Source organism: Oncorhynchus tshawytscha, linkage group LG03 (assembly GCF_018296145.1).
Source record: "Oncorhynchus tshawytscha isolate Ot180627B linkage group LG03, Otsh_v2.0, whole genome shotgun sequence".
NCBI lineage: Eukaryota > Metazoa > Chordata > Actinopteri > Salmoniformes > Salmonidae > Oncorhynchus > Oncorhynchus tshawytscha.
This window is the reverse complement of record NC_056431.1, coordinates 25,590,403-25,608,259: the sequence shown is the minus strand read 5'-3', so window position 1 is coordinate 25,608,259 and position 17,857 is coordinate 25,590,403. Positions and strand designations below refer to the sequence as shown.

General features: G+C 43.2%; 1 protein-coding gene across 6 annotated transcripts; it reads right to left on the bottom strand.

Moving 5' to 3' along the window:
- Positions 1 to 470: 470 nt before the first annotated feature.
- On the bottom strand, positions 471 to 17,014 carry pex5 (peroxisomal biogenesis factor 5). 6 transcript variants are annotated; one of them, XM_042312970.1, is made up of 18 exons: positions 16,706 to 17,014; positions 14,764 to 14,809; positions 14,499 to 14,655; positions 13,589 to 13,627; positions 13,303 to 13,423; positions 12,881 to 13,033; positions 12,645 to 12,729; positions 12,334 to 12,424; positions 11,806 to 11,928; positions 10,947 to 11,060; positions 10,372 to 10,455; positions 9,153 to 9,272; positions 8,582 to 8,725; positions 8,326 to 8,396; positions 5,858 to 6,070; positions 5,451 to 5,616; positions 1,511 to 1,668; positions 471 to 1,226 (listed from the first exon to the last, which is right to left on the bottom strand). In XM_042312970.1, the coding sequence occupies exons 3-18, from the start codon at positions 14,610 to 14,612 to the stop codon at positions 986 to 988; spliced, it is 2,037 nt and encodes a 678-aa protein (XP_042168904.1). In that variant the 5' UTR covers positions 14,613 to 14,655; positions 14,764 to 14,809; positions 16,706 to 17,014; the 3' UTR covers positions 471 to 985. The 6 variants fall into 6 exon arrangements, with proteins under 6 accessions (XP_042168904.1, XP_042168910.1, XP_042168915.1 ...); XM_042312976.1 differs by lacking the exon at positions 14,764 to 14,809 and having other exon boundaries at positions 16,832 to 17,014; XM_042312981.1 differs by lacking the exon at positions 14,764 to 14,809 and having other exon boundaries at positions 16,864 to 17,014.
- Positions 17,015 to 17,857: the final 843 nt, after the last annotated feature.

Below are 17,857 nucleotides of genomic sequence, written 5' to 3'. Positions count from 1 at the left end.
TTCAGCACCCCTACTCCAAAGCCAGATATCTATATTACTGTAATGGTCTCTTTTAACCTTCAGCAATTGATTCGGAATCAGTAAGCCAGCTTTACAACGTTTGAACTTCATATTTTAAAGGGGGAATAAAAAAGGAAAAACAAAGATCCTCCAAACAAACAAGATCATATATTTTCTTTACATTACAGGAACATTCATCTCAACTTGATATTTTGCTCTACCACGTCTGTGTTTTATTCCCTCTGGAAAACATAAGGTGCAAACTTTTCACTAGTATCCAATGTATACATTCCATGGTTCATAGGGCTGAATGAAACTAAGGGAGTCACGTGACTCCTCAGTTTCAATAGGCATGATGATGCCTCTGATTATGAGGAACACAAGAACATCCCTGCACCAGTTGCTGAGGACAGAGGGTAACTAACCAGACATCTGGGAACTAGCCTGGGTGCCAGTCTGTTTCTGCTGTGTGTCAAACATGATAATGAAAAACGTAGGAACCAACTGGAAACCAGGCTATGTCAGGGTGATCAGGGGAGGAAATAGTATGTATTCAATACACCTGGTATATACGGTGCATTTCCCTTGGTTGCTGAGACACATCAAAATGTCCTTCTCACCTCTCCTCCCTTTCGGCCAACTCTCCCCTTGTCACACATCATCCTACCTCTCTTCCTGAAAGGATTGGATAGGTATCAGGGTTGGTGTCAGTTCCATTTCAATTCAGGAAGTAAACTGACCCCAACCCTGGTAGTTATAAGCAAGATGGCAGAAATTCTACAAATGGAGCTACTTCCATGTTGTTTATACTTATCCAATAATTTCAGGTTTATATGAAGTGCCTATAGGGTTAGGGCTAGGGGGTTGTTTGTGGACAGGACCTCTCGCTCTCCAACTCTCCCAGACACCTTCCTCCCCTAAGTGCGCACTCACACACTATCAACTCTCCTCCTGCCCCTCTCCCCCCCTCGGCCCTCCCACACCTTCATTCCCCCTCCCTCTGACAGAAGTAGGAGAGCAGCGTGTCGAGGTCTCGCCGGTCAGCCGCCGCGTATAGCGAGCTCTCTCCCATCATGCTTAAGGCCATGCGCAGGGTGGACCAGATGTTGTCAGACATCATGGTGGCCGCGGCACCCCCTGGGGCCCGGCTGGCACTGACCGTCTCGCCCTCCCCCGATGCCTGCCGCTGCAGGGACAGGGCTTCCAGGAAGTGCTCCACGGCCTCTCTGTAAACCAGGAAGAGAATAGGGGTCAACTTGAAATTGTAATTGTGGTGCATTCAATAGATTTGTATTAAGGCAAAAATAATTATATTGTGAACAAAGTCAATACATTTAATAAAGTCCAAATTTCTACTCCTGGTATGACCTGAATCTACAACTTACCTTTGATGAACATAAGAAAGTGCAGTGTTTTAGATCAAATCTTATTTAAAAAAAATGTATTGTGTGAATTTTGTTCTTGCACCATTTTGTATCTCTGGCCACAAAAGGCTCTCCCGCTCGCTCACCTGTGGGCTCCTAGGTTGACACAGCTGATTCCCAGGTTGTACCGACTGCGGATGAAGCCTGGCTGCAGTTCCAGCGCCCTCCTGTAGGCTGCAACAGCCTCCTCTGAGCGGCTTCCATTGGCCAGGGTAGCGCCCAGTTTATTCCACAGCAGGTAGTCCTGAGAGAGAGGGAAACAGACAGAGGTCATGAGCTCCTGAATTAGTGTTGGATAGATTTTGAGTTTCTCACACAGACAACTACCCTCTGCATTACGTAAACACACAAAAAAAAAAAAAAAAAAAAAAAAAAAAAAAAACTTGATTTTGGACAAACCTACTTACTTATTTGCTGACTCTTACAAACCGGGGATCATGCACTTAATTTTCCTCACAGACCATCCCCTTGTATGGCACAGTGCTATACGAGCACACTACCATTCTGTTAAGAAAGAGTATGAGCAAAGGGTGGAAACTAAGAATAATGGACAACGAAGACCCTGACACTGACAAAGGTCATGTCAACCTGTACAGATCTGGAACAGTATTGGTGCAGGGCAGCCTCAAACCGTTTGCAGCAGGACTTCTACAAGATCAAAGAGAGAGCACAGCATAAGAAGCTCATCCTTGGACCACATCCCCACCCCATAGACGAGCAGCCCCATGAGGAGTGTGTTCCCCCCCCAGCCCTGAGCAAACCCAGGTCCCACAAATGCACTGCTCCTGCGTTGATCCGAGGGAGAAATGCGCCAAGCTGGAGACGAAGCTGGCGCAGCGCTTTGCTGTATCGAGCTGTTCAGAACACTCGAGACAGCAAAGACCCAGACAACAGACCAGCACAACAATACCCGCTGAACAAGACCCAGGGAGCTGAAGGAGGAGAGAGACAGCTGTCTGGATGAGGGAGAACAGCCCACCTCAGACTCCCCAGCACAGCCGGTAAAGACAAGAGTGAGAAAGAGAGAGTACATCTGTTCATTGCCACAAAAGGTGTGCTGAGTAAAATAGTTCAAGAGGGGGTAGTTAAGTATCTGTGAAAAAGGAAGGACAATCAGAACAGAAGCAGAGGGGGGTAAATGCTACATGTGACTAGGGAGGGGTAGTTTCAGAGAGAAAAAAAGTAGGAATAGGGAAAGTTAAAAAGGGGAGGTAGACATACCGTTTGAAGAGGAGGAAAGTAATAGACCCTTTTGGAATACCTAAAAATGCATCCCCCCAGTCTCCCTCCTTCAAGTATTTGACGGTCTATGATTAAAACAATGAGGTATGGTCCACAGATCTAATTGAATCTGAACAACCCTCTAACTGGAACAGAATATGGAAAAATATGACCTTGGCATCCCATAATCCGAACCATCCATTTTACATTTGTTCACAGACTGTGTTTAACACCAAGAAAATATTTTACGATGAAATTGGCCACCAACTCAACTGTTCACTGTGTCCCCTAAATCAGGTAGGCAAATTCCTTCACATGATGTGGGAGGAGTGCCCTGCAGTTAAATATTCAATGCTTTGCATCTATTATGTTACTTAACGATGATAGCACCTTGAATATCTCAATCAGTCAGAGAAGATCACTGCTGGCAGGCAGCACTGCTGCGAAACAAATGTTGGCTTAAAGATGGCAACCACCTCACTCTCTCGCATTTAACCAGTGGATAAAGTTACTATTTGAAGTTATAAACAGAATTACCGACCGTGAGAATGAATGGTGCAAATCAAGGAACAATTGAGGCCTGGACAAATATACTTGACTCTCTAAAGAACAATCTCAGCTAAAGCCCCACACATACAAACTAATTCATTAATTAATAAAAAAAAATATATATATATATAATTAATTTGTTTGTACAGTGCCTTGCGAAAGTATTCGGCCCCCTTGAACTTTGCAGCCTTTTGCCACATTTCAGGCTTCAAACATAAAGATATAAAACTGTATTTTTTGTGAAGAATCAACAACAAGTGCGACACAATCATGAAGTGGAACGACATTTATTGGATATTTCAAACTTTTTTAACAAATCAAAAACTGAAAAATTGGGCGTGCAAAATTATTCAGCCCCTTTACTTTCAGTGCAGCAAACTCTCTCCAGAAGTTCAGTGAGGATCTCTGAATGATCCAATGTTGACCTAAATGACTAATAATGATAAATACAATCCACCTGTGTGTAATCAAGTCTTCGTATAAATGCACCTGCACTGTGATAGTCTCAGAGGTCCGTTAAAAGCGCAGAGAGCATCATGAAGAACAAGGAACACACCAGGCAGGTCCGAGATACTGTTGTGAAGAAATTTAAAGCCGGATTTGGATACAAAAAGATTTCCCAAGCTTTAAACATCCCAAGGAGCACTGTGCAAGCGATAATATTGAAATGGAAGGAGTATCAGACCACTGCAAATCTACCAAGACCTGGCTGTCACTCTAAACTTTCAGCTCATACAAGGAGAAGACTGATCAGAGATGCAGCCAAGAGGCCCATGATCACTCTGGATGAACTGCAGAGATCTACAGCTGAGGTGGGAGACTCTGTCCATAGGACAACAATCAGTAGTATATTGCACAAATCTGGCCTTTATGGAAGAGTGGCAAAAAGAAAGCCATTTCTTAAAGATATCCATAAAAAGTGTTGTTTAAAGTTTGCCACAAGCCACCTCGGAGACACACCAAACATGTGGAAGAAGGTGCTCTGGTCAGATGAAACCAAAATTGAACTTTTTGGCAACAATGCAAAACGTTATGTTTGGCGTAAAAGCAACAAAGCTCATCACCCTGAGCACACCATCCCCACTGTCAAACATGGTGGTGGCAGCATCATGGTTTGGGCCTGCTTTTCTTCAGCAGGGACAGGGAAGATGGTTAAAATTGATGGGAAGATGGATGGAGCCAAATACAGGACCATTCTGGAAGAAAACCTGATGGAGTCTGCAAAAGACCTGAGACTGGGACGGAGATTTGTCTTCCAACAAGACAATGATCCAAAACATAAAGCAAAATCTACAATGGAATGGTTCAAAAATAAACATATCCAGGTGTTAGAATGGCCAAGTCAAAGTCCAGACCTGAATCCAATCGAGATACTGTGGAAAGAACTGAAAACTGCTGTTCACAAATGCTCTCCATCCAACCTCACTGAGCTCGAGCTGTTTTGCAAGGAGGAATGGGAAAAAATGTCAGTCTCTCGATGTGCAAAACTGATAGAGACATACGACATAATAAATGTCGTTCCACTTCATGATTGTGTCCCACTTGTTGTTGATTCTTCACAAAAAAATACAGTTTTATATCTTTATGTTTGAAGCCTGAAATGTGGCAAAAGGTCGCAAAGTTCAAGGGGGCCGAATACTTTCGCAAGGCACTGTATGTGTGGGGCTTTAGCTGAGATTGTTCTTTAGAGAGTCAAGTATATTTGTCCAGGCCTCAATTGTTCCTTGACTTGGGCAGCCTCAAACCATTTGCAGCAGGACTTCCATTTTAACTTTTGTTACTTTCTTTGCTTTCAGGCCCACAGGGAAAGTGTGATACAGAGGGGGTCTCTGGTTGTCTTGGGAGAGGGCTGGGGGGGATTGGCGGGAATGTAAGGGGTGACTCAAGGGATGGTTAAGTGGGAGGGGGACTGATAGGCAACTTCGGTTGCTGGATGAGAAGGGGTTATCTTTGTATGCATTTCTTTGTTTTTCACCTGTAACCCACCGTCTGAAAAGAAAATCAAAGGTGGATCACAAGATTTTTTTACAATGGGATGGAGCCAATTGCTTTCAGGTAACGATTAGCATACAGATCAGAAATTACTTCAAGGAAGCAAGCAAAGAAGGATGCAAGTATTCGAACACATTTGAACAACTTTATGCTTGTTTAAATTAAATTTGGCAAATCATAATCTAGTGTGTCTATTCTCCAAACACACATGAACCACAGATTGGTAAGAGTTACTGCTGTGAAGTGGATAACCTACTGGTGTACCTGTGGTGTGACAGAGAGGGCTGCTGTGAAACAGTCCACGGCCTTGTCATACTCCCCGCTCAGATTGAAGAGGACTCCCAGGCCACACTGTAGCTGGGGGTCGACGCGGGCGGGGTCAGAGTTCGCCGCACTGAGGAACAGGGACTGCACCTCTGTAAACAAAGAACTGAGAGTGGGGGAGGGGAGGCACAGAGATGGGGAAAACGGAGAAGGGAGAAGATTTAACAATTGTAATATTTTAAACCAACAGATAGAATCCATGTTTTCGTAACATGAGAAAATACAGGAGAACGTCCTGTATTGCATATTTAGCATTTCATTTTGTGTTATATTCATTGGGAGTTCTAAGTACCATTTTGAATATACATGCACACCAAATTTGTACACAATGAAAAAGGTCCACTCACTCTGGCAGCAGTGAGCCAAATCTCTCCCGCTCTCTGGTCCCGCCGTCCTTCTCTCGCTCTCGTTCACTCTGCTCCAGGACTGGCCTGTACGCGGGGTTGTGCCTCAGCCAGTCGCGAAGGGTCTCACAGGCCTGCCTGTGCAGCGATTCGTTGGTGAAACTGACGGCCAGTGCCATCAGAGCTGTCAGGTTGTCCTTCTTCAACTCTATGCATCTAAACGGCGAGAGAAGAAGAGCGAGCAAGAGACAGAGAAAAAAAAGGAGAGAAAGGTGAGAACCCGATAAAATGTCAGCCAATACCAAGGCAACAAGTCATCACAGGCATCATGTAACTTCAAGGACTTCCTATTTTGCACCCAAGTTCATGCTTATCATAGCATCTTTGTATTCAAGCCACACATAAAACAGGTATTCATAAATCAAATAAGTACACACCTCATGACATACTCTTAATGTCACACAGGAAACTACGTCCCAAACGGCACCATTATTCTCCATGTCAGGGGTGTCAAACATACAAGCCAATTCAGTGCGGCTCATGGGTGGTTTAACACCTACTCATTCAAGGGTTTTTCTTTCTTTTTTAAAACTATTTTCTATATTGTAGAATAAAAAAGTGAAGACATCAAAACTATGAAATAACACAGAGTAAACAAATGTATTAACCAAAAAGGTTAAACAAATCAAAACATATATTATATTTGAGATTCTTCAAAGTAGCCACCCATTGCCTTGATGAAAGCTTAGCACGCACACCCACGCGTGCACACACTACTGTTCAAAAGTTTGGGGTCACTTAAAAATGTCCTTGTTTTTGAAAGAAAAGCACATTTTTTCAAATTGATCAGAAATACAGTGTAGATATTGTTAATGTTGTAAACATTATTGTAGCTGAAAACAGCTGATCTACATAGGTGTACAGAGGCCCATTATCAGCAACCATCACTCCTGTGTCCAATGTCACGTTGTTAGCTAATCCAAGTTTAACATTTAAAAGGTTAATTGATCACTGTGTTGAAAACTGTGTTGCTGATAAAGAAGCAATAAAACTGTCCTTCTTTAGACTAGTTGAGTATCTGGAGGATCAGCATTTGTAGGTTTGATTACAGGCTCAAAATGGCCAGAAACAAGACATTTCTTCTGAAACTTGTCAGTCTATTGTTGTTCTGAGAAATTAAGGCTATTCCATGCAAGAAATTGCCAAGAAACTGAAGATATTGTACAAAGCTGTGTACTACTCCCTTCACAGAACAGCACAAACTTGTTCTAACCAGAAAAGAAAGAGGAGTGGGAGGCCCCGGTGCACAACTGAGCAAGAGGACAAGTATATGAGAGTGTCTAGTTTGAGAAAGACACCTCACAATTCCTCAACTGGCAGCTTTATTAAATAATACCCGCAAAACAAGCTTCAACATCGAAGAGGCGACTCCGGGATGCTGGCCTTCTAGGCAGACTTGCAAAGAAAAAGCCATCTCAGACCAGCCAATAAAAGGAAAAGATTAAGATGGGAAAAAGAACAGACACCGGGCAGAGGAACTGCTTTGCAGGACAGGAAAATAGTGCATGTTGTGCTAGGGCTAATAAAAGGCCACTATAAAATGTGCAGTTTTGTCACACAACACCACAGATGTCAAGTTGAGGGAACGTGCAATTGGCATGCAGACTGCAGGAATGTCCACCAGAGCTTTTGCCAGAGAATTTAATGATATTTTCTCTACCATAAGCCACCTCCAACATTGTTTCAGAGAATTTGTCAGTATGTCCAGCCTGCCTGACAACCGCAGACCACGTGTAACCAATCCCAGCCCAGGACATCCACATCATCCTTCTTCACCTGCGGGATCTCTGATATCAGACACCTGGACAGCTAATGAAGCCAAGGAGTATTTTTGTCTGTAATAAAGCCCTTTTGTAGGAAAAAAACTCCTTATTGGCAGGGCCTGGCTCCCAAGTGGGTGGGCCTACGCCCTCCCAGGCCCACCAATGGCTGCACCCATGCCCAGTCATGTGAAATCCATAGATTAGGGCCTAATGAATTTATAATTTATTTCAATTGACTGATTTCCTTATATGAACTGTAACTCAGTAAATAAACTGTTGAAATTGTTGCTCAGTATATAATGGACCTACATTTATACCATTTTCTCACCTCTGTCCAGCTTGCTAACAATCACCGAAACAAAAGCTAAAATCAGGTAGCAAAAAAAAAAGTTTAAAAAACAATGAACAGAGGAAATGTTTTTGCACATTTTGACAGCAAGGAAATAACACATTTTCAATGTGGCCCTCTGGACCTTGTTGAAGACAGAATGCAGCCCCCAGATGAAAATAAGTTTGACAACCCTGCTCTATATGGTGCACTACTTTTGTCCAGAGCCCTATGGGTGCCTTATATAGGGAATAGGGTGCCACTTGGGACACACTAGGGACTTCTCTCCAGTCAGTGAGGCTGCTATTCCATCTCTTTACCTGCGGAGGGCACTGATGGCTGCAAACTCTTGTTCATTCTCTGCCTGACAGGTTCCCAGATATTGCCATGCCTAAAAAAAAGAAGCGGGGGAAAAAAAGAGAGAGAGTGCTTAGTTCTCTTTACCTCTTCACCCACCTAATGCTAGCAGAGCAGGAAAGTACCCCCTTAGTCGCCAGCGCTTGTTAGCCAGAAATAATTTCACCTTGAGATAATATTATATCGGAGTTATTAATTAGAAATTAATGAGTGTCTCACCAGCTGGTTGTCTGGTTCTCTCTGTACGGCGCTCTCAAACAGGCGCACGGCCCCAGGGATGTCCCCTGCCTCCATCCTCCTCACCCCCTCAGCAAGGGGGTCCTGGTGGGACATGTACGGGTTGTCCTCCTCAAACTGGTACCCCTGGAGGGGGTGAGAGAGCGAGGGAGGGAAAGAGAGAGAGAGTTGAATCATGAACAGCAATTTAGCAGACAAGACAAGGCAGAGTTCTTTTTAGCCTGGACAGGTAGAAATGCTGAACTTATTCATTGTGATCTGAAAGGCAAAACTTATCCTTAACTAAAAACAAACCCTTATTTTAACCAGGTAAGTTGACTGAGAACACTTTCTCAATTACAGCAACAACCTGGGGAAGAGTTAGAGGGGAGAGGAGGTGGGATGCATGAGCCAGTTGGAAGCTGCGGATGATTAGGTGGCCATGGACACCGGGGTTAACACCCCTACTCTTACGATAAGTGCCATGGGATATTTTTTAGACCAGAGAAAAGAGTGCCTCCTACTGGCCCTCCAACACCTCTTCCACAGGTGGATAGGAAGCTATGTCAAGTACCTTGTCGTAGGAGCTACTGAGCATCTGGTCAAAATCGGAGAGCCAGGGGTGACTTTCTGCATCTCTCTTGGCCATCTCCTCCCACTCCTGCTGCAGCTTCTCCCAGAAGTCCAAGTCGCTCTGATGCAGAGGAACAGTTACAGTGTCAAAGTCAGAGGACAAATGATGGAGGTGCTGGGCATCACCATCATATCAGTTGCTGTGGGAAACCCCCTAACATTAACATTGGTCCAAATCACTATTTTTATGGGATGCCCAAGGGTCAATGTGAACTTTGATAAAAGGTTCTATATACAGTGTACTTTAAGCCAATGTAATTACCTGATGTGTGAAGTGAAAATGTGCAATGGCATTATTACTGCAATATAGTATATGTAAAGAGCTTAATACATACTGAACACAAATATAAACGAAACATGTAGTGTTGGTCCCATGTTTCATGAGCTGAAATAAAAGATCCCAGAACCTTTCCATACGCACAAAGCTTATTTCTTTCAAATGTTGTGCAAAAATGTGTTTACATCTCTGTTAGTGAGTACGTCTCCCTCCTTTGCCAAGATAATCCATCCCCCTGACAGGTGTGGCTTATCAAGTAGCTGATTAAACAGCATGATCATTACACAGGTGCACCTTGTGCTGGGGACAATAAAAGGCCACTCTAAAATGTGCAGTTTTGTCACACAACACGACAGATGTCTCAAGTTGAGGGAGCGTGCAATTGGCATGCTGACTGCAGGAATGTCCACCAGTGCTGTTGCCAGATAATTGAATGTTCATTTCTCTACCATAAGCCTTCTCCAACGCCACTTTAGAGAATTTGGCAGTGCACCCAACCGGCCTCACAACCGCAGACCACACGTAACCACGCCAGCCTAGGACCTCCACATCCGACTTCTTCCCCTGCGGGATCGTCTGAGGGAGTGATGAGGACTATTTCTGTTTGTAATAGAAGCCCTTTTGTTGGGAAAAACTCCTTCCGATTGGCTGAGGCTGGCTCCCCAGCGGGTGGGTCTGGCTCCCAAGTGGGTGGTCCTATGCCCTCCCAGGCCTACCCATGGCTGCACCCTTGCACAGCCATGTGAAGATTAGGGCATAATGAATTGATTTGGGCATAGGCCGGAATTATTCCTGATAAATACAATTTGGAAGATGTTTAAAAAGACATTTATGATAATTATTATGTTATCTTTCCTATTTTATTGTTCTGCATCTCTCTTACCTCCACAGCAGCTTTAGCTTGCTGGAAATCTGGACCTGCAGTGGCAAACTCATCTACCCATGATTCTGCTGACTCCACTGAGACCTGAACAGGAAGGAAGAGGTATCAATGGCAGATGTGGACACCAAGTTGTCCATAACTCGATAACAACACTTAAAGTGGGACTTTGAGGTTGTGACAGTAAAGGAGAAGCAGAAAAAGATGGGGAAGAAGGATGAGTGGAAGACAAGATAAAGGAATGGGAAGAAGTAAAACATCAGAGAACCACACCCATTCCCTTTCTCCCCTACAATTTACATACCGTCAGTGCAGGTCATTTTTTACTACTTCTCTAAAAGTAGTCGCTATAATCTAAATGCAAGTTTAATCAGCAAAAACAATGCATCTTCCTTGGGTTTACAAAGTGCTAAGAAACTACGGGACAAACTACAGTGGGCACAACCTTCTGCCACTAAAAACAGCCATCCAACTGCCGCAAAAAAAGGCAGATGAAAAATATAATCAGCTCAACTTTCTTGACAGAAAGCCGGTTGCAGAACCACTGGGCAGTGTTGCCATTGCGTCAGGGGTCCTACCTGCTTGACGACAGAAGCCCATTGATGTGCCTGTTTAGCCTTAGCTTTGGCAATCTTCTGATCCCACTCTTGGGTTGTCGAGGGTAAAGTCCCTCCCCCAGTCTCCTCCAGGAACTATGGCAACCAGGGAGCGGAGAACGGGGGGAGGCGTGATTGTTTTGTCGCAGGTGTGAGGCATTGGGTTTTTGTTTTGGGAGGGGTGAGGACGGAGGAGTTTTAATTTGGTACAAATGAATGGGGGTTGTTAATCGAAGGAGGGGAAAGCCAAGAGTTCACGGCAGGGTCGAAGGGGGAAAGATATAGATGTCAGTTAAAAAGGGCAACCATGAGAACTCCTATGACTACATACACCAGGGCTGGGATCTAATTCAGGAAATGACTTGGAATTCAACTCATGATGAAAACAATACAAAAATGCCTATTATTATTTTTCAATCCCCTACCGGAATTGAAAAATAATTTCCCACAACCCTGTTCTAAAAACATACGACTTCACCTGATAAGGGGAACTGGAAGTCTGATTCAAGACAGGAACAGCTATGATGATTTTCATTGGCAGAAGTTGGCTGATAGAAATCGCATGTATTGAAAGGACAATGCTCTCTTTTCCACAATAAATTATTTCTACACATACCATTTCCAAATTATACATTGTACAGCCTAGTGCAAGGCTCACATACAGAAAAGTTCATGGCCATCACTTGGTTATGTAGTTAGTAACAACTGCAGGAGTCTGCACCAAATACTGGGATGTCGGGGGTCATGAGGCACAAAATGAGGATGCTTGAGCCAAGATGGCTCCCTGTAGGTTGACAGTTGCACCCTTCCCCTTGTGTCTTCAATGGAAGTTGGGTCCTACCTGGTTGAGGTTGGAGGCCCAGTTCTGAGCCTCCTTGGCCTGAGCTCTATCTGTGTGCTGTTTGCCTGCTCTGTCCTCCACTGTGACACTGCCCTCGCCAATCTGCCTAATGAACCGCAGGAACTACAGTGCAACACAACAACAACATAACAATGACACAATATCCATTATGGCTTATGGACCTAGATTGGTCATGAAATCAGTTTGTGCTTTAACCAAATCCCAAATAATGACAGAGGACTTGGATACCACACAAACAGTTCTGAAGACCAGGTTGTAAAGAGTCACTATGCTACTACGGTCCATCACAGCAAAATGCTTTCCCATGAAACATTTTGATGTCTAATTGACTACAAAGAAGCGTGTCTCACTGAACAATTCAAAAGAAACGGCTACAACTACAATTATCCTGTTATTGCAAAGCTACATTACTTCTATGGGCAAAGAATGGGGAAAGGGTATGGGGATAGATATGTAGAAAAAAAGTATGAAACACACGCGACACAGAAATAACACACACACACACACCTCAGTGTTCTGTAACTTGGGGTCATTGACCTTTGCGACCAGCTCATTGGCTGTTTGCTTCAGTTCGTCTCCTGGTAGGTACTCTTTCGTCCTATTGGATTTACAAACATTAACATCAAAGGGTTAATTTAAACAGCTAACTGAGTATCAAGTTCTGAGAGGACGACGTCAAGGATTTTAAGACACACTTAGCGGCTCAACATCACAATGGCACCATCTTCTCTGGAACATTCTCAAGGTTTCTCCGAATGTCGCTGTATCTATCTACGAGTCCCTTGCTCTCCTCTTTTTCTCTGTCTCTCCATTATTACCAGTCTTGCTCCCTCTCTCCCAGGTCTCCGAGCCATAGCTTCTCCTCTGACTGCTCCAGATACTCCTCTGCCCAACGCCCGGGATCTGAGAAAGAGAGAAAGAGAAGAAAAAGAGGGGAGAAAGGGAAACAGTAAGATACAGATTATTTCTCTACATGTTAGAAGTTGTGGCCACAAAGTACATTCAAACAAATGGTTGGCAATTGTTCCTACCATTGACATTCCAAAAAATGTACCTGTGCCATCGGTGATAAACTCTCTGGTCCAATCAGCGTCGGCCGGGTCTCCAAGTCCCGCCTGCCCCGATGAGGCGGCGGCAGCGGCATCTGCTCCCGACAGAAACTCAGACGTCCAATCACCAGACAGGGCCAACGCAGCCACACCCGGAGCTACGGACAGGACAGGAGGGAACGGGTGTTGTTTTCTTCACACGTTGGTAAAAGAAAGTGTGTTTTTCAGTGTAAGTACTTGGATGGAAGGGACAGGAAAACGTAATAAAAAGGTGTCTTGAAGTGTCAACATATGTTCCAAAACCTGTGGGGTAACAATATGGAAGTGCTGCCAGGCAGCTGGACAGGCACACCGCAAATCTATAATGGTGTTGCTTCTGCTGCGTTGGAGAGTAGAATAGGGTACACTATTACTGCTGTGTGTGTACCTCTCTGTGGAGCCTGTCTGTAGCTCTGCTGATCAATCTGCTGCATTTCCTCCAGTAACTGGCCCATGTCGAAGCTGTGAGGGGGCCGTGGAGGCGCCTGCTGCATGAACTCATTCACCAACTGGGACACACACACACACAGAAGAGGTCATCAAACACTAGCCTATTAAATAACGATTAACAAACCTCATGAATGAAACGTGCTTTCATATTCCTTTTTTCGGAATATGTAGACAGAGCACAACAGTTTGAATCAAGAGGACTGGGAAGGTAATATGAGACTGACCTCTTCTTCTGTTGCTATTTCAATGGGTGTAGGGGGAATCTAGGAGAAAGAGGGATGAAAGTGATACTGTGAGATATATTTGTGAAAGCTATAGTACAACTAAGTTGCAGTATCTTGTCTAAGTTGTCAAGGTCGCTCCACTACTACAGCTAAAACGGCTTGACCAAGTCAAAAGATCTGACCCATATTACAGGCGCAACATTTTTATCTTCCTATAGCGAATCGTCGGGACCACATTTTACATTCAGAAACCATGTCGGGGGCCATTCTAAAACTACTCGCATGTCGTTAACCATTTCTCTACACTTTGTTACCTCGTTGGCTAGCTAGCTAATAAACTGTTAACTTCACCAGTATAGCCAAACATTTGGGGGCACAGAAAGAAAGGAAAATGCATAGGTTCTTCAGGAGATCAAAGAAATCACAAACCTGATGTTTTTATAGAGACAGTGTACAATTTTAAATGTAATGCATCTCAATAGGAAAATAGTACTTTTACACAATGTAGAAACCTAATATTCCACAAATTACTTAAGTAATTTCATTTGAACTTTTATAATAAATGTCTTTACAGTGTTACATATTAATTTATAGGGCATAACATGTGCTTAAAGTAGATAGAATTCATATAGGCTGTATCTCAATCATTTTTTAAAATCTCAGTTCTAGTGCTCATAAATTTCATGTCGTGCTCGTAACTTTAAAAAAAATAAAAAATAAATTGGGAGCACCAGTGTGCCAATGAAAATGTTACTTTTAGAGCCCTGGATGGGCCCCACCATTGACCAAGAAAAATAACTCTCAATGCAACATGGTCAATAACAAACGAATAATATACAAAACATAAAACATGGATTACGGTACATATTCCATACATTCTTTATTCTAATTTCTACAGGTGACTACTCACAGTGGGCGTTGACCTGTGCCTCCAAGCTCCTCCCTCCTGGGTCATATGACCCGTCAGCTTCATGAGAGGATTGGCTCCCCCGCACTCTCCCTCCACCAACTCCCGCATCGCCATGGCAACAGCGGGCAGCGGCGTATCCAATCAGATCACCTTAGAACTGAGGAAAGGAAGAAGTTAATAAAAACATTGACTCATCCATTAAATGATGGATGGAATTATTTGAACATTCCACATCTAATTTACTCAGTTTGATAATATCACATACAGGATCCTGCCTGGGTGCCAGACTCTTTCTGCATTTGTTGAGGTGCCTAACAAGACAAAACATGTGAGCTATTAAGCAGAGATAGACCAGCACCAACACTATTCATGGTCCCATGCAAGACAGCTCAGGATAAACCATTTGAATACAAAGAGGGTGTACCGGTATCAAGAAAAAACATAAGAAAATTGAATGTCCGCTCACTGTTGGGCAGTCATTTACCTTCCTACTACAGCTAGGCTATCCTTTTCTCCAGCTCCTGTGCAGTGTTTGGACATGCATCATCACTCTTTTCAACCTTTCACATCAATCAAAGCAACAGGAGAGAGCTGTTTGAGATATATGGAGGTCTATTTGAGGATGAAAGGGCTAGCCAGGCCAAATTGAAATCTCATCCCGGGTGCCCAATGACTCATAGTCCTCTCCTAATCTAACATGTTCTATCTGTTGGATTTTAACACACACACACAAACTGATGCCCTCCAAGGATACCAAAAATATAGCAAGAAGTCAAAGAATGGCTCCACAACAGGACTGAGTGAAAATAGCCTTGAGCTTCACTTTCACTCTTCCAACTGGCTTTTCAGTCTTTAACTCACTCTTTAAATACACACCTGGCCCTTTAAGTGACAGAAAACATTCAAGGGTGACAACCAACAGTCAATGCAACTCCCTCTACTGCAAAGCTGTAGTAATATTCCCCGATCCACAGTCCTCTCCCCCACAACAGTGTGTCACTGCAATCAAATGTCAGAGAGAGAGATGAACCTGCTGTTCACATAGCAGACCTACTATCTAGGCCAACAACAGATGTACGTACATAGATAGTGGCCTACTCAACTTCACTAAACCTCTCAGACAAACACAATTATGACCATTTCTATAATGCAGTCAGTCCTGGAGCTGAGAAGTTAAGCCCTTTCCCATTCCACCATTTTACTACAATTCAAGAATGAACAGAACCAGACACACACAACTGCAGGTAACCTTGCCCCAAACAATAAGGGGAGACAAGGCTGTACCCTGTCCACAGGTGGTCCAGTAGCTACACTAGGGTTTAGATTTAAGGATTTCTTTCCACTGACCCAAACAGATGCTGTACGATTAGGGCCTTGGTAAGAGGATTATAGACAGATATGAATAAACACTGTCACACACACACACAGACAAAATACTGTGGATAGAAGAGACCGTCTTATTGAATTTGTATGGTCCCAAAATGAGTGAGTGTGCAGGGGTTTAATTCAGTTAGTAGGTATTCATTGTTATGTGTCAAACTTGGCACTGTATGACAGCATGCTGTAGCTATATTGGCTCTACAGCAAAACATAAGTTGGCTTCTCAAGTTGAGACTGTGTGCATGAAAATGCTATGATGAAGGTATGATGCTTTGTCATGTTGAAACATAAGGTTAGCATTGCTATGCTTTTACCTGAAAACCACCAGCTGAGAATTCAAAGAGCACCATAAAGCGAACCATTACCACCAGATAGCAGTAGGTACTATAGATGCTATCTACTATACTAACTAGCTACTATACCGCACACATCCCACTACACCATGGCAATAGTCCATGCACAAAAGTTAAGAGGGAGGAATGTCTTAGCCAATTTTCGATGTATAAGGTCGCATTACATAAATTAATGTCCTCCCAACTAGCACTGTAACGATAAAACAGTGACTTTACACAATATATGTACTGTATGCCAGCTAGCTAGCTAGCTAGCTAACGTATTTAGTGTTTAGTGGGTGTAGCTAGCTAATTATGGTTAGAGAGCGTTGAGCTTGCAAAATACATTCAGCAAAACATTGAACGCTATCTAGTTGCGTGGCTAGCTACCTGTTTGCTACAATGCATGTTGATGACCAAATGCTAACAAGTGAACAGTTAGCTACAAAAATGTGACAGACCATTATTCGACTGAGAGCATAATGTTCTACTCACCACAACCTACTGCTGACTGTAGACCTTCCTACTATCCTCTTCTCCTAATTGTCTACTTTGAAAATAATAAATAGCTGGCACATTAAGACACCAGCAAAGCTACTGAGTGTGAAAGTAAATCTTTACCCGTGTTTATTAGCGCGTGTCTCTTTATTTACCTCCTGCTCTTTCCCCCATGACCCACAAAAATCTCCACAGACGCACAGCTAATCCTGCAAGGCGTATTCTCGAACAGCGTCGACGTAGCCGTTGACTGACAGACTATACGGAATGTGCGCAGAACGAGTTTGTGCGTGTGTAAACGCTGCAGATCGACGTTGCCATTTATGCCAAGGAATATTGTAACATTCTCATACTGTTCGATTAAGGTGCAATCTCTGGCTAAATTGGTGAAACAATTTAACGAAAGGGGCATAAAATTGACCTTGATTGACAGTGGGCGAAGTACGCAAGGGAAAGCAAGGTTTGCGTATATTATTGTGCAAGAATGAATTGCAAAGTCCAACAAATTTGTCCTGCTTTGTGGCAACGTCATTTTCCGTCTCAAACTGGTTATTCCAGATATATGTAGGCTTTTACCAAGGAATTTATGTATTCTCTCAAACCACCCAAAAAGTACTCAGAAGATGGTAGTGATTGTGAAATATTTTCAAATGGATTATTTACTTAAAAAACAGGCAGCATTTAGACCTCATCAGAGTGTTTTATTATGAACTTTTAAATGTTTTCAGACAGTTATCAATAACAATAATCTTCATAATCCATGTTGTCATTGTATCAATAATTAAAGTTAATGTCCCAATAGTAATAATATAAGTAATTAATGCAATTTGTTTTCCATAATATTACACTGAAAAACAACAGGCTTTATTTACTGACAGGTTTATCACTGCACATTGACACACAGACAGACAGCAATAAACACAGAGGGGGGAAGTGAGGGAGGGATGGAGGGAGGTGGACCAAAGAGATGGTGGGGACTGGCACGAAAACAAAAGGACAAGAGGGAAAGTGGAGCTGGGGAAGAGAGAACAATTTGAGAATATTCTAAGGGGTGAAAGAAGGAAGGAGTGAGAGAGAGGTGACAGAGTAGGTATTTACCAAAGTTCCCTCCATTTACTGTGATTCAGATATGAACACGATTACAACAAT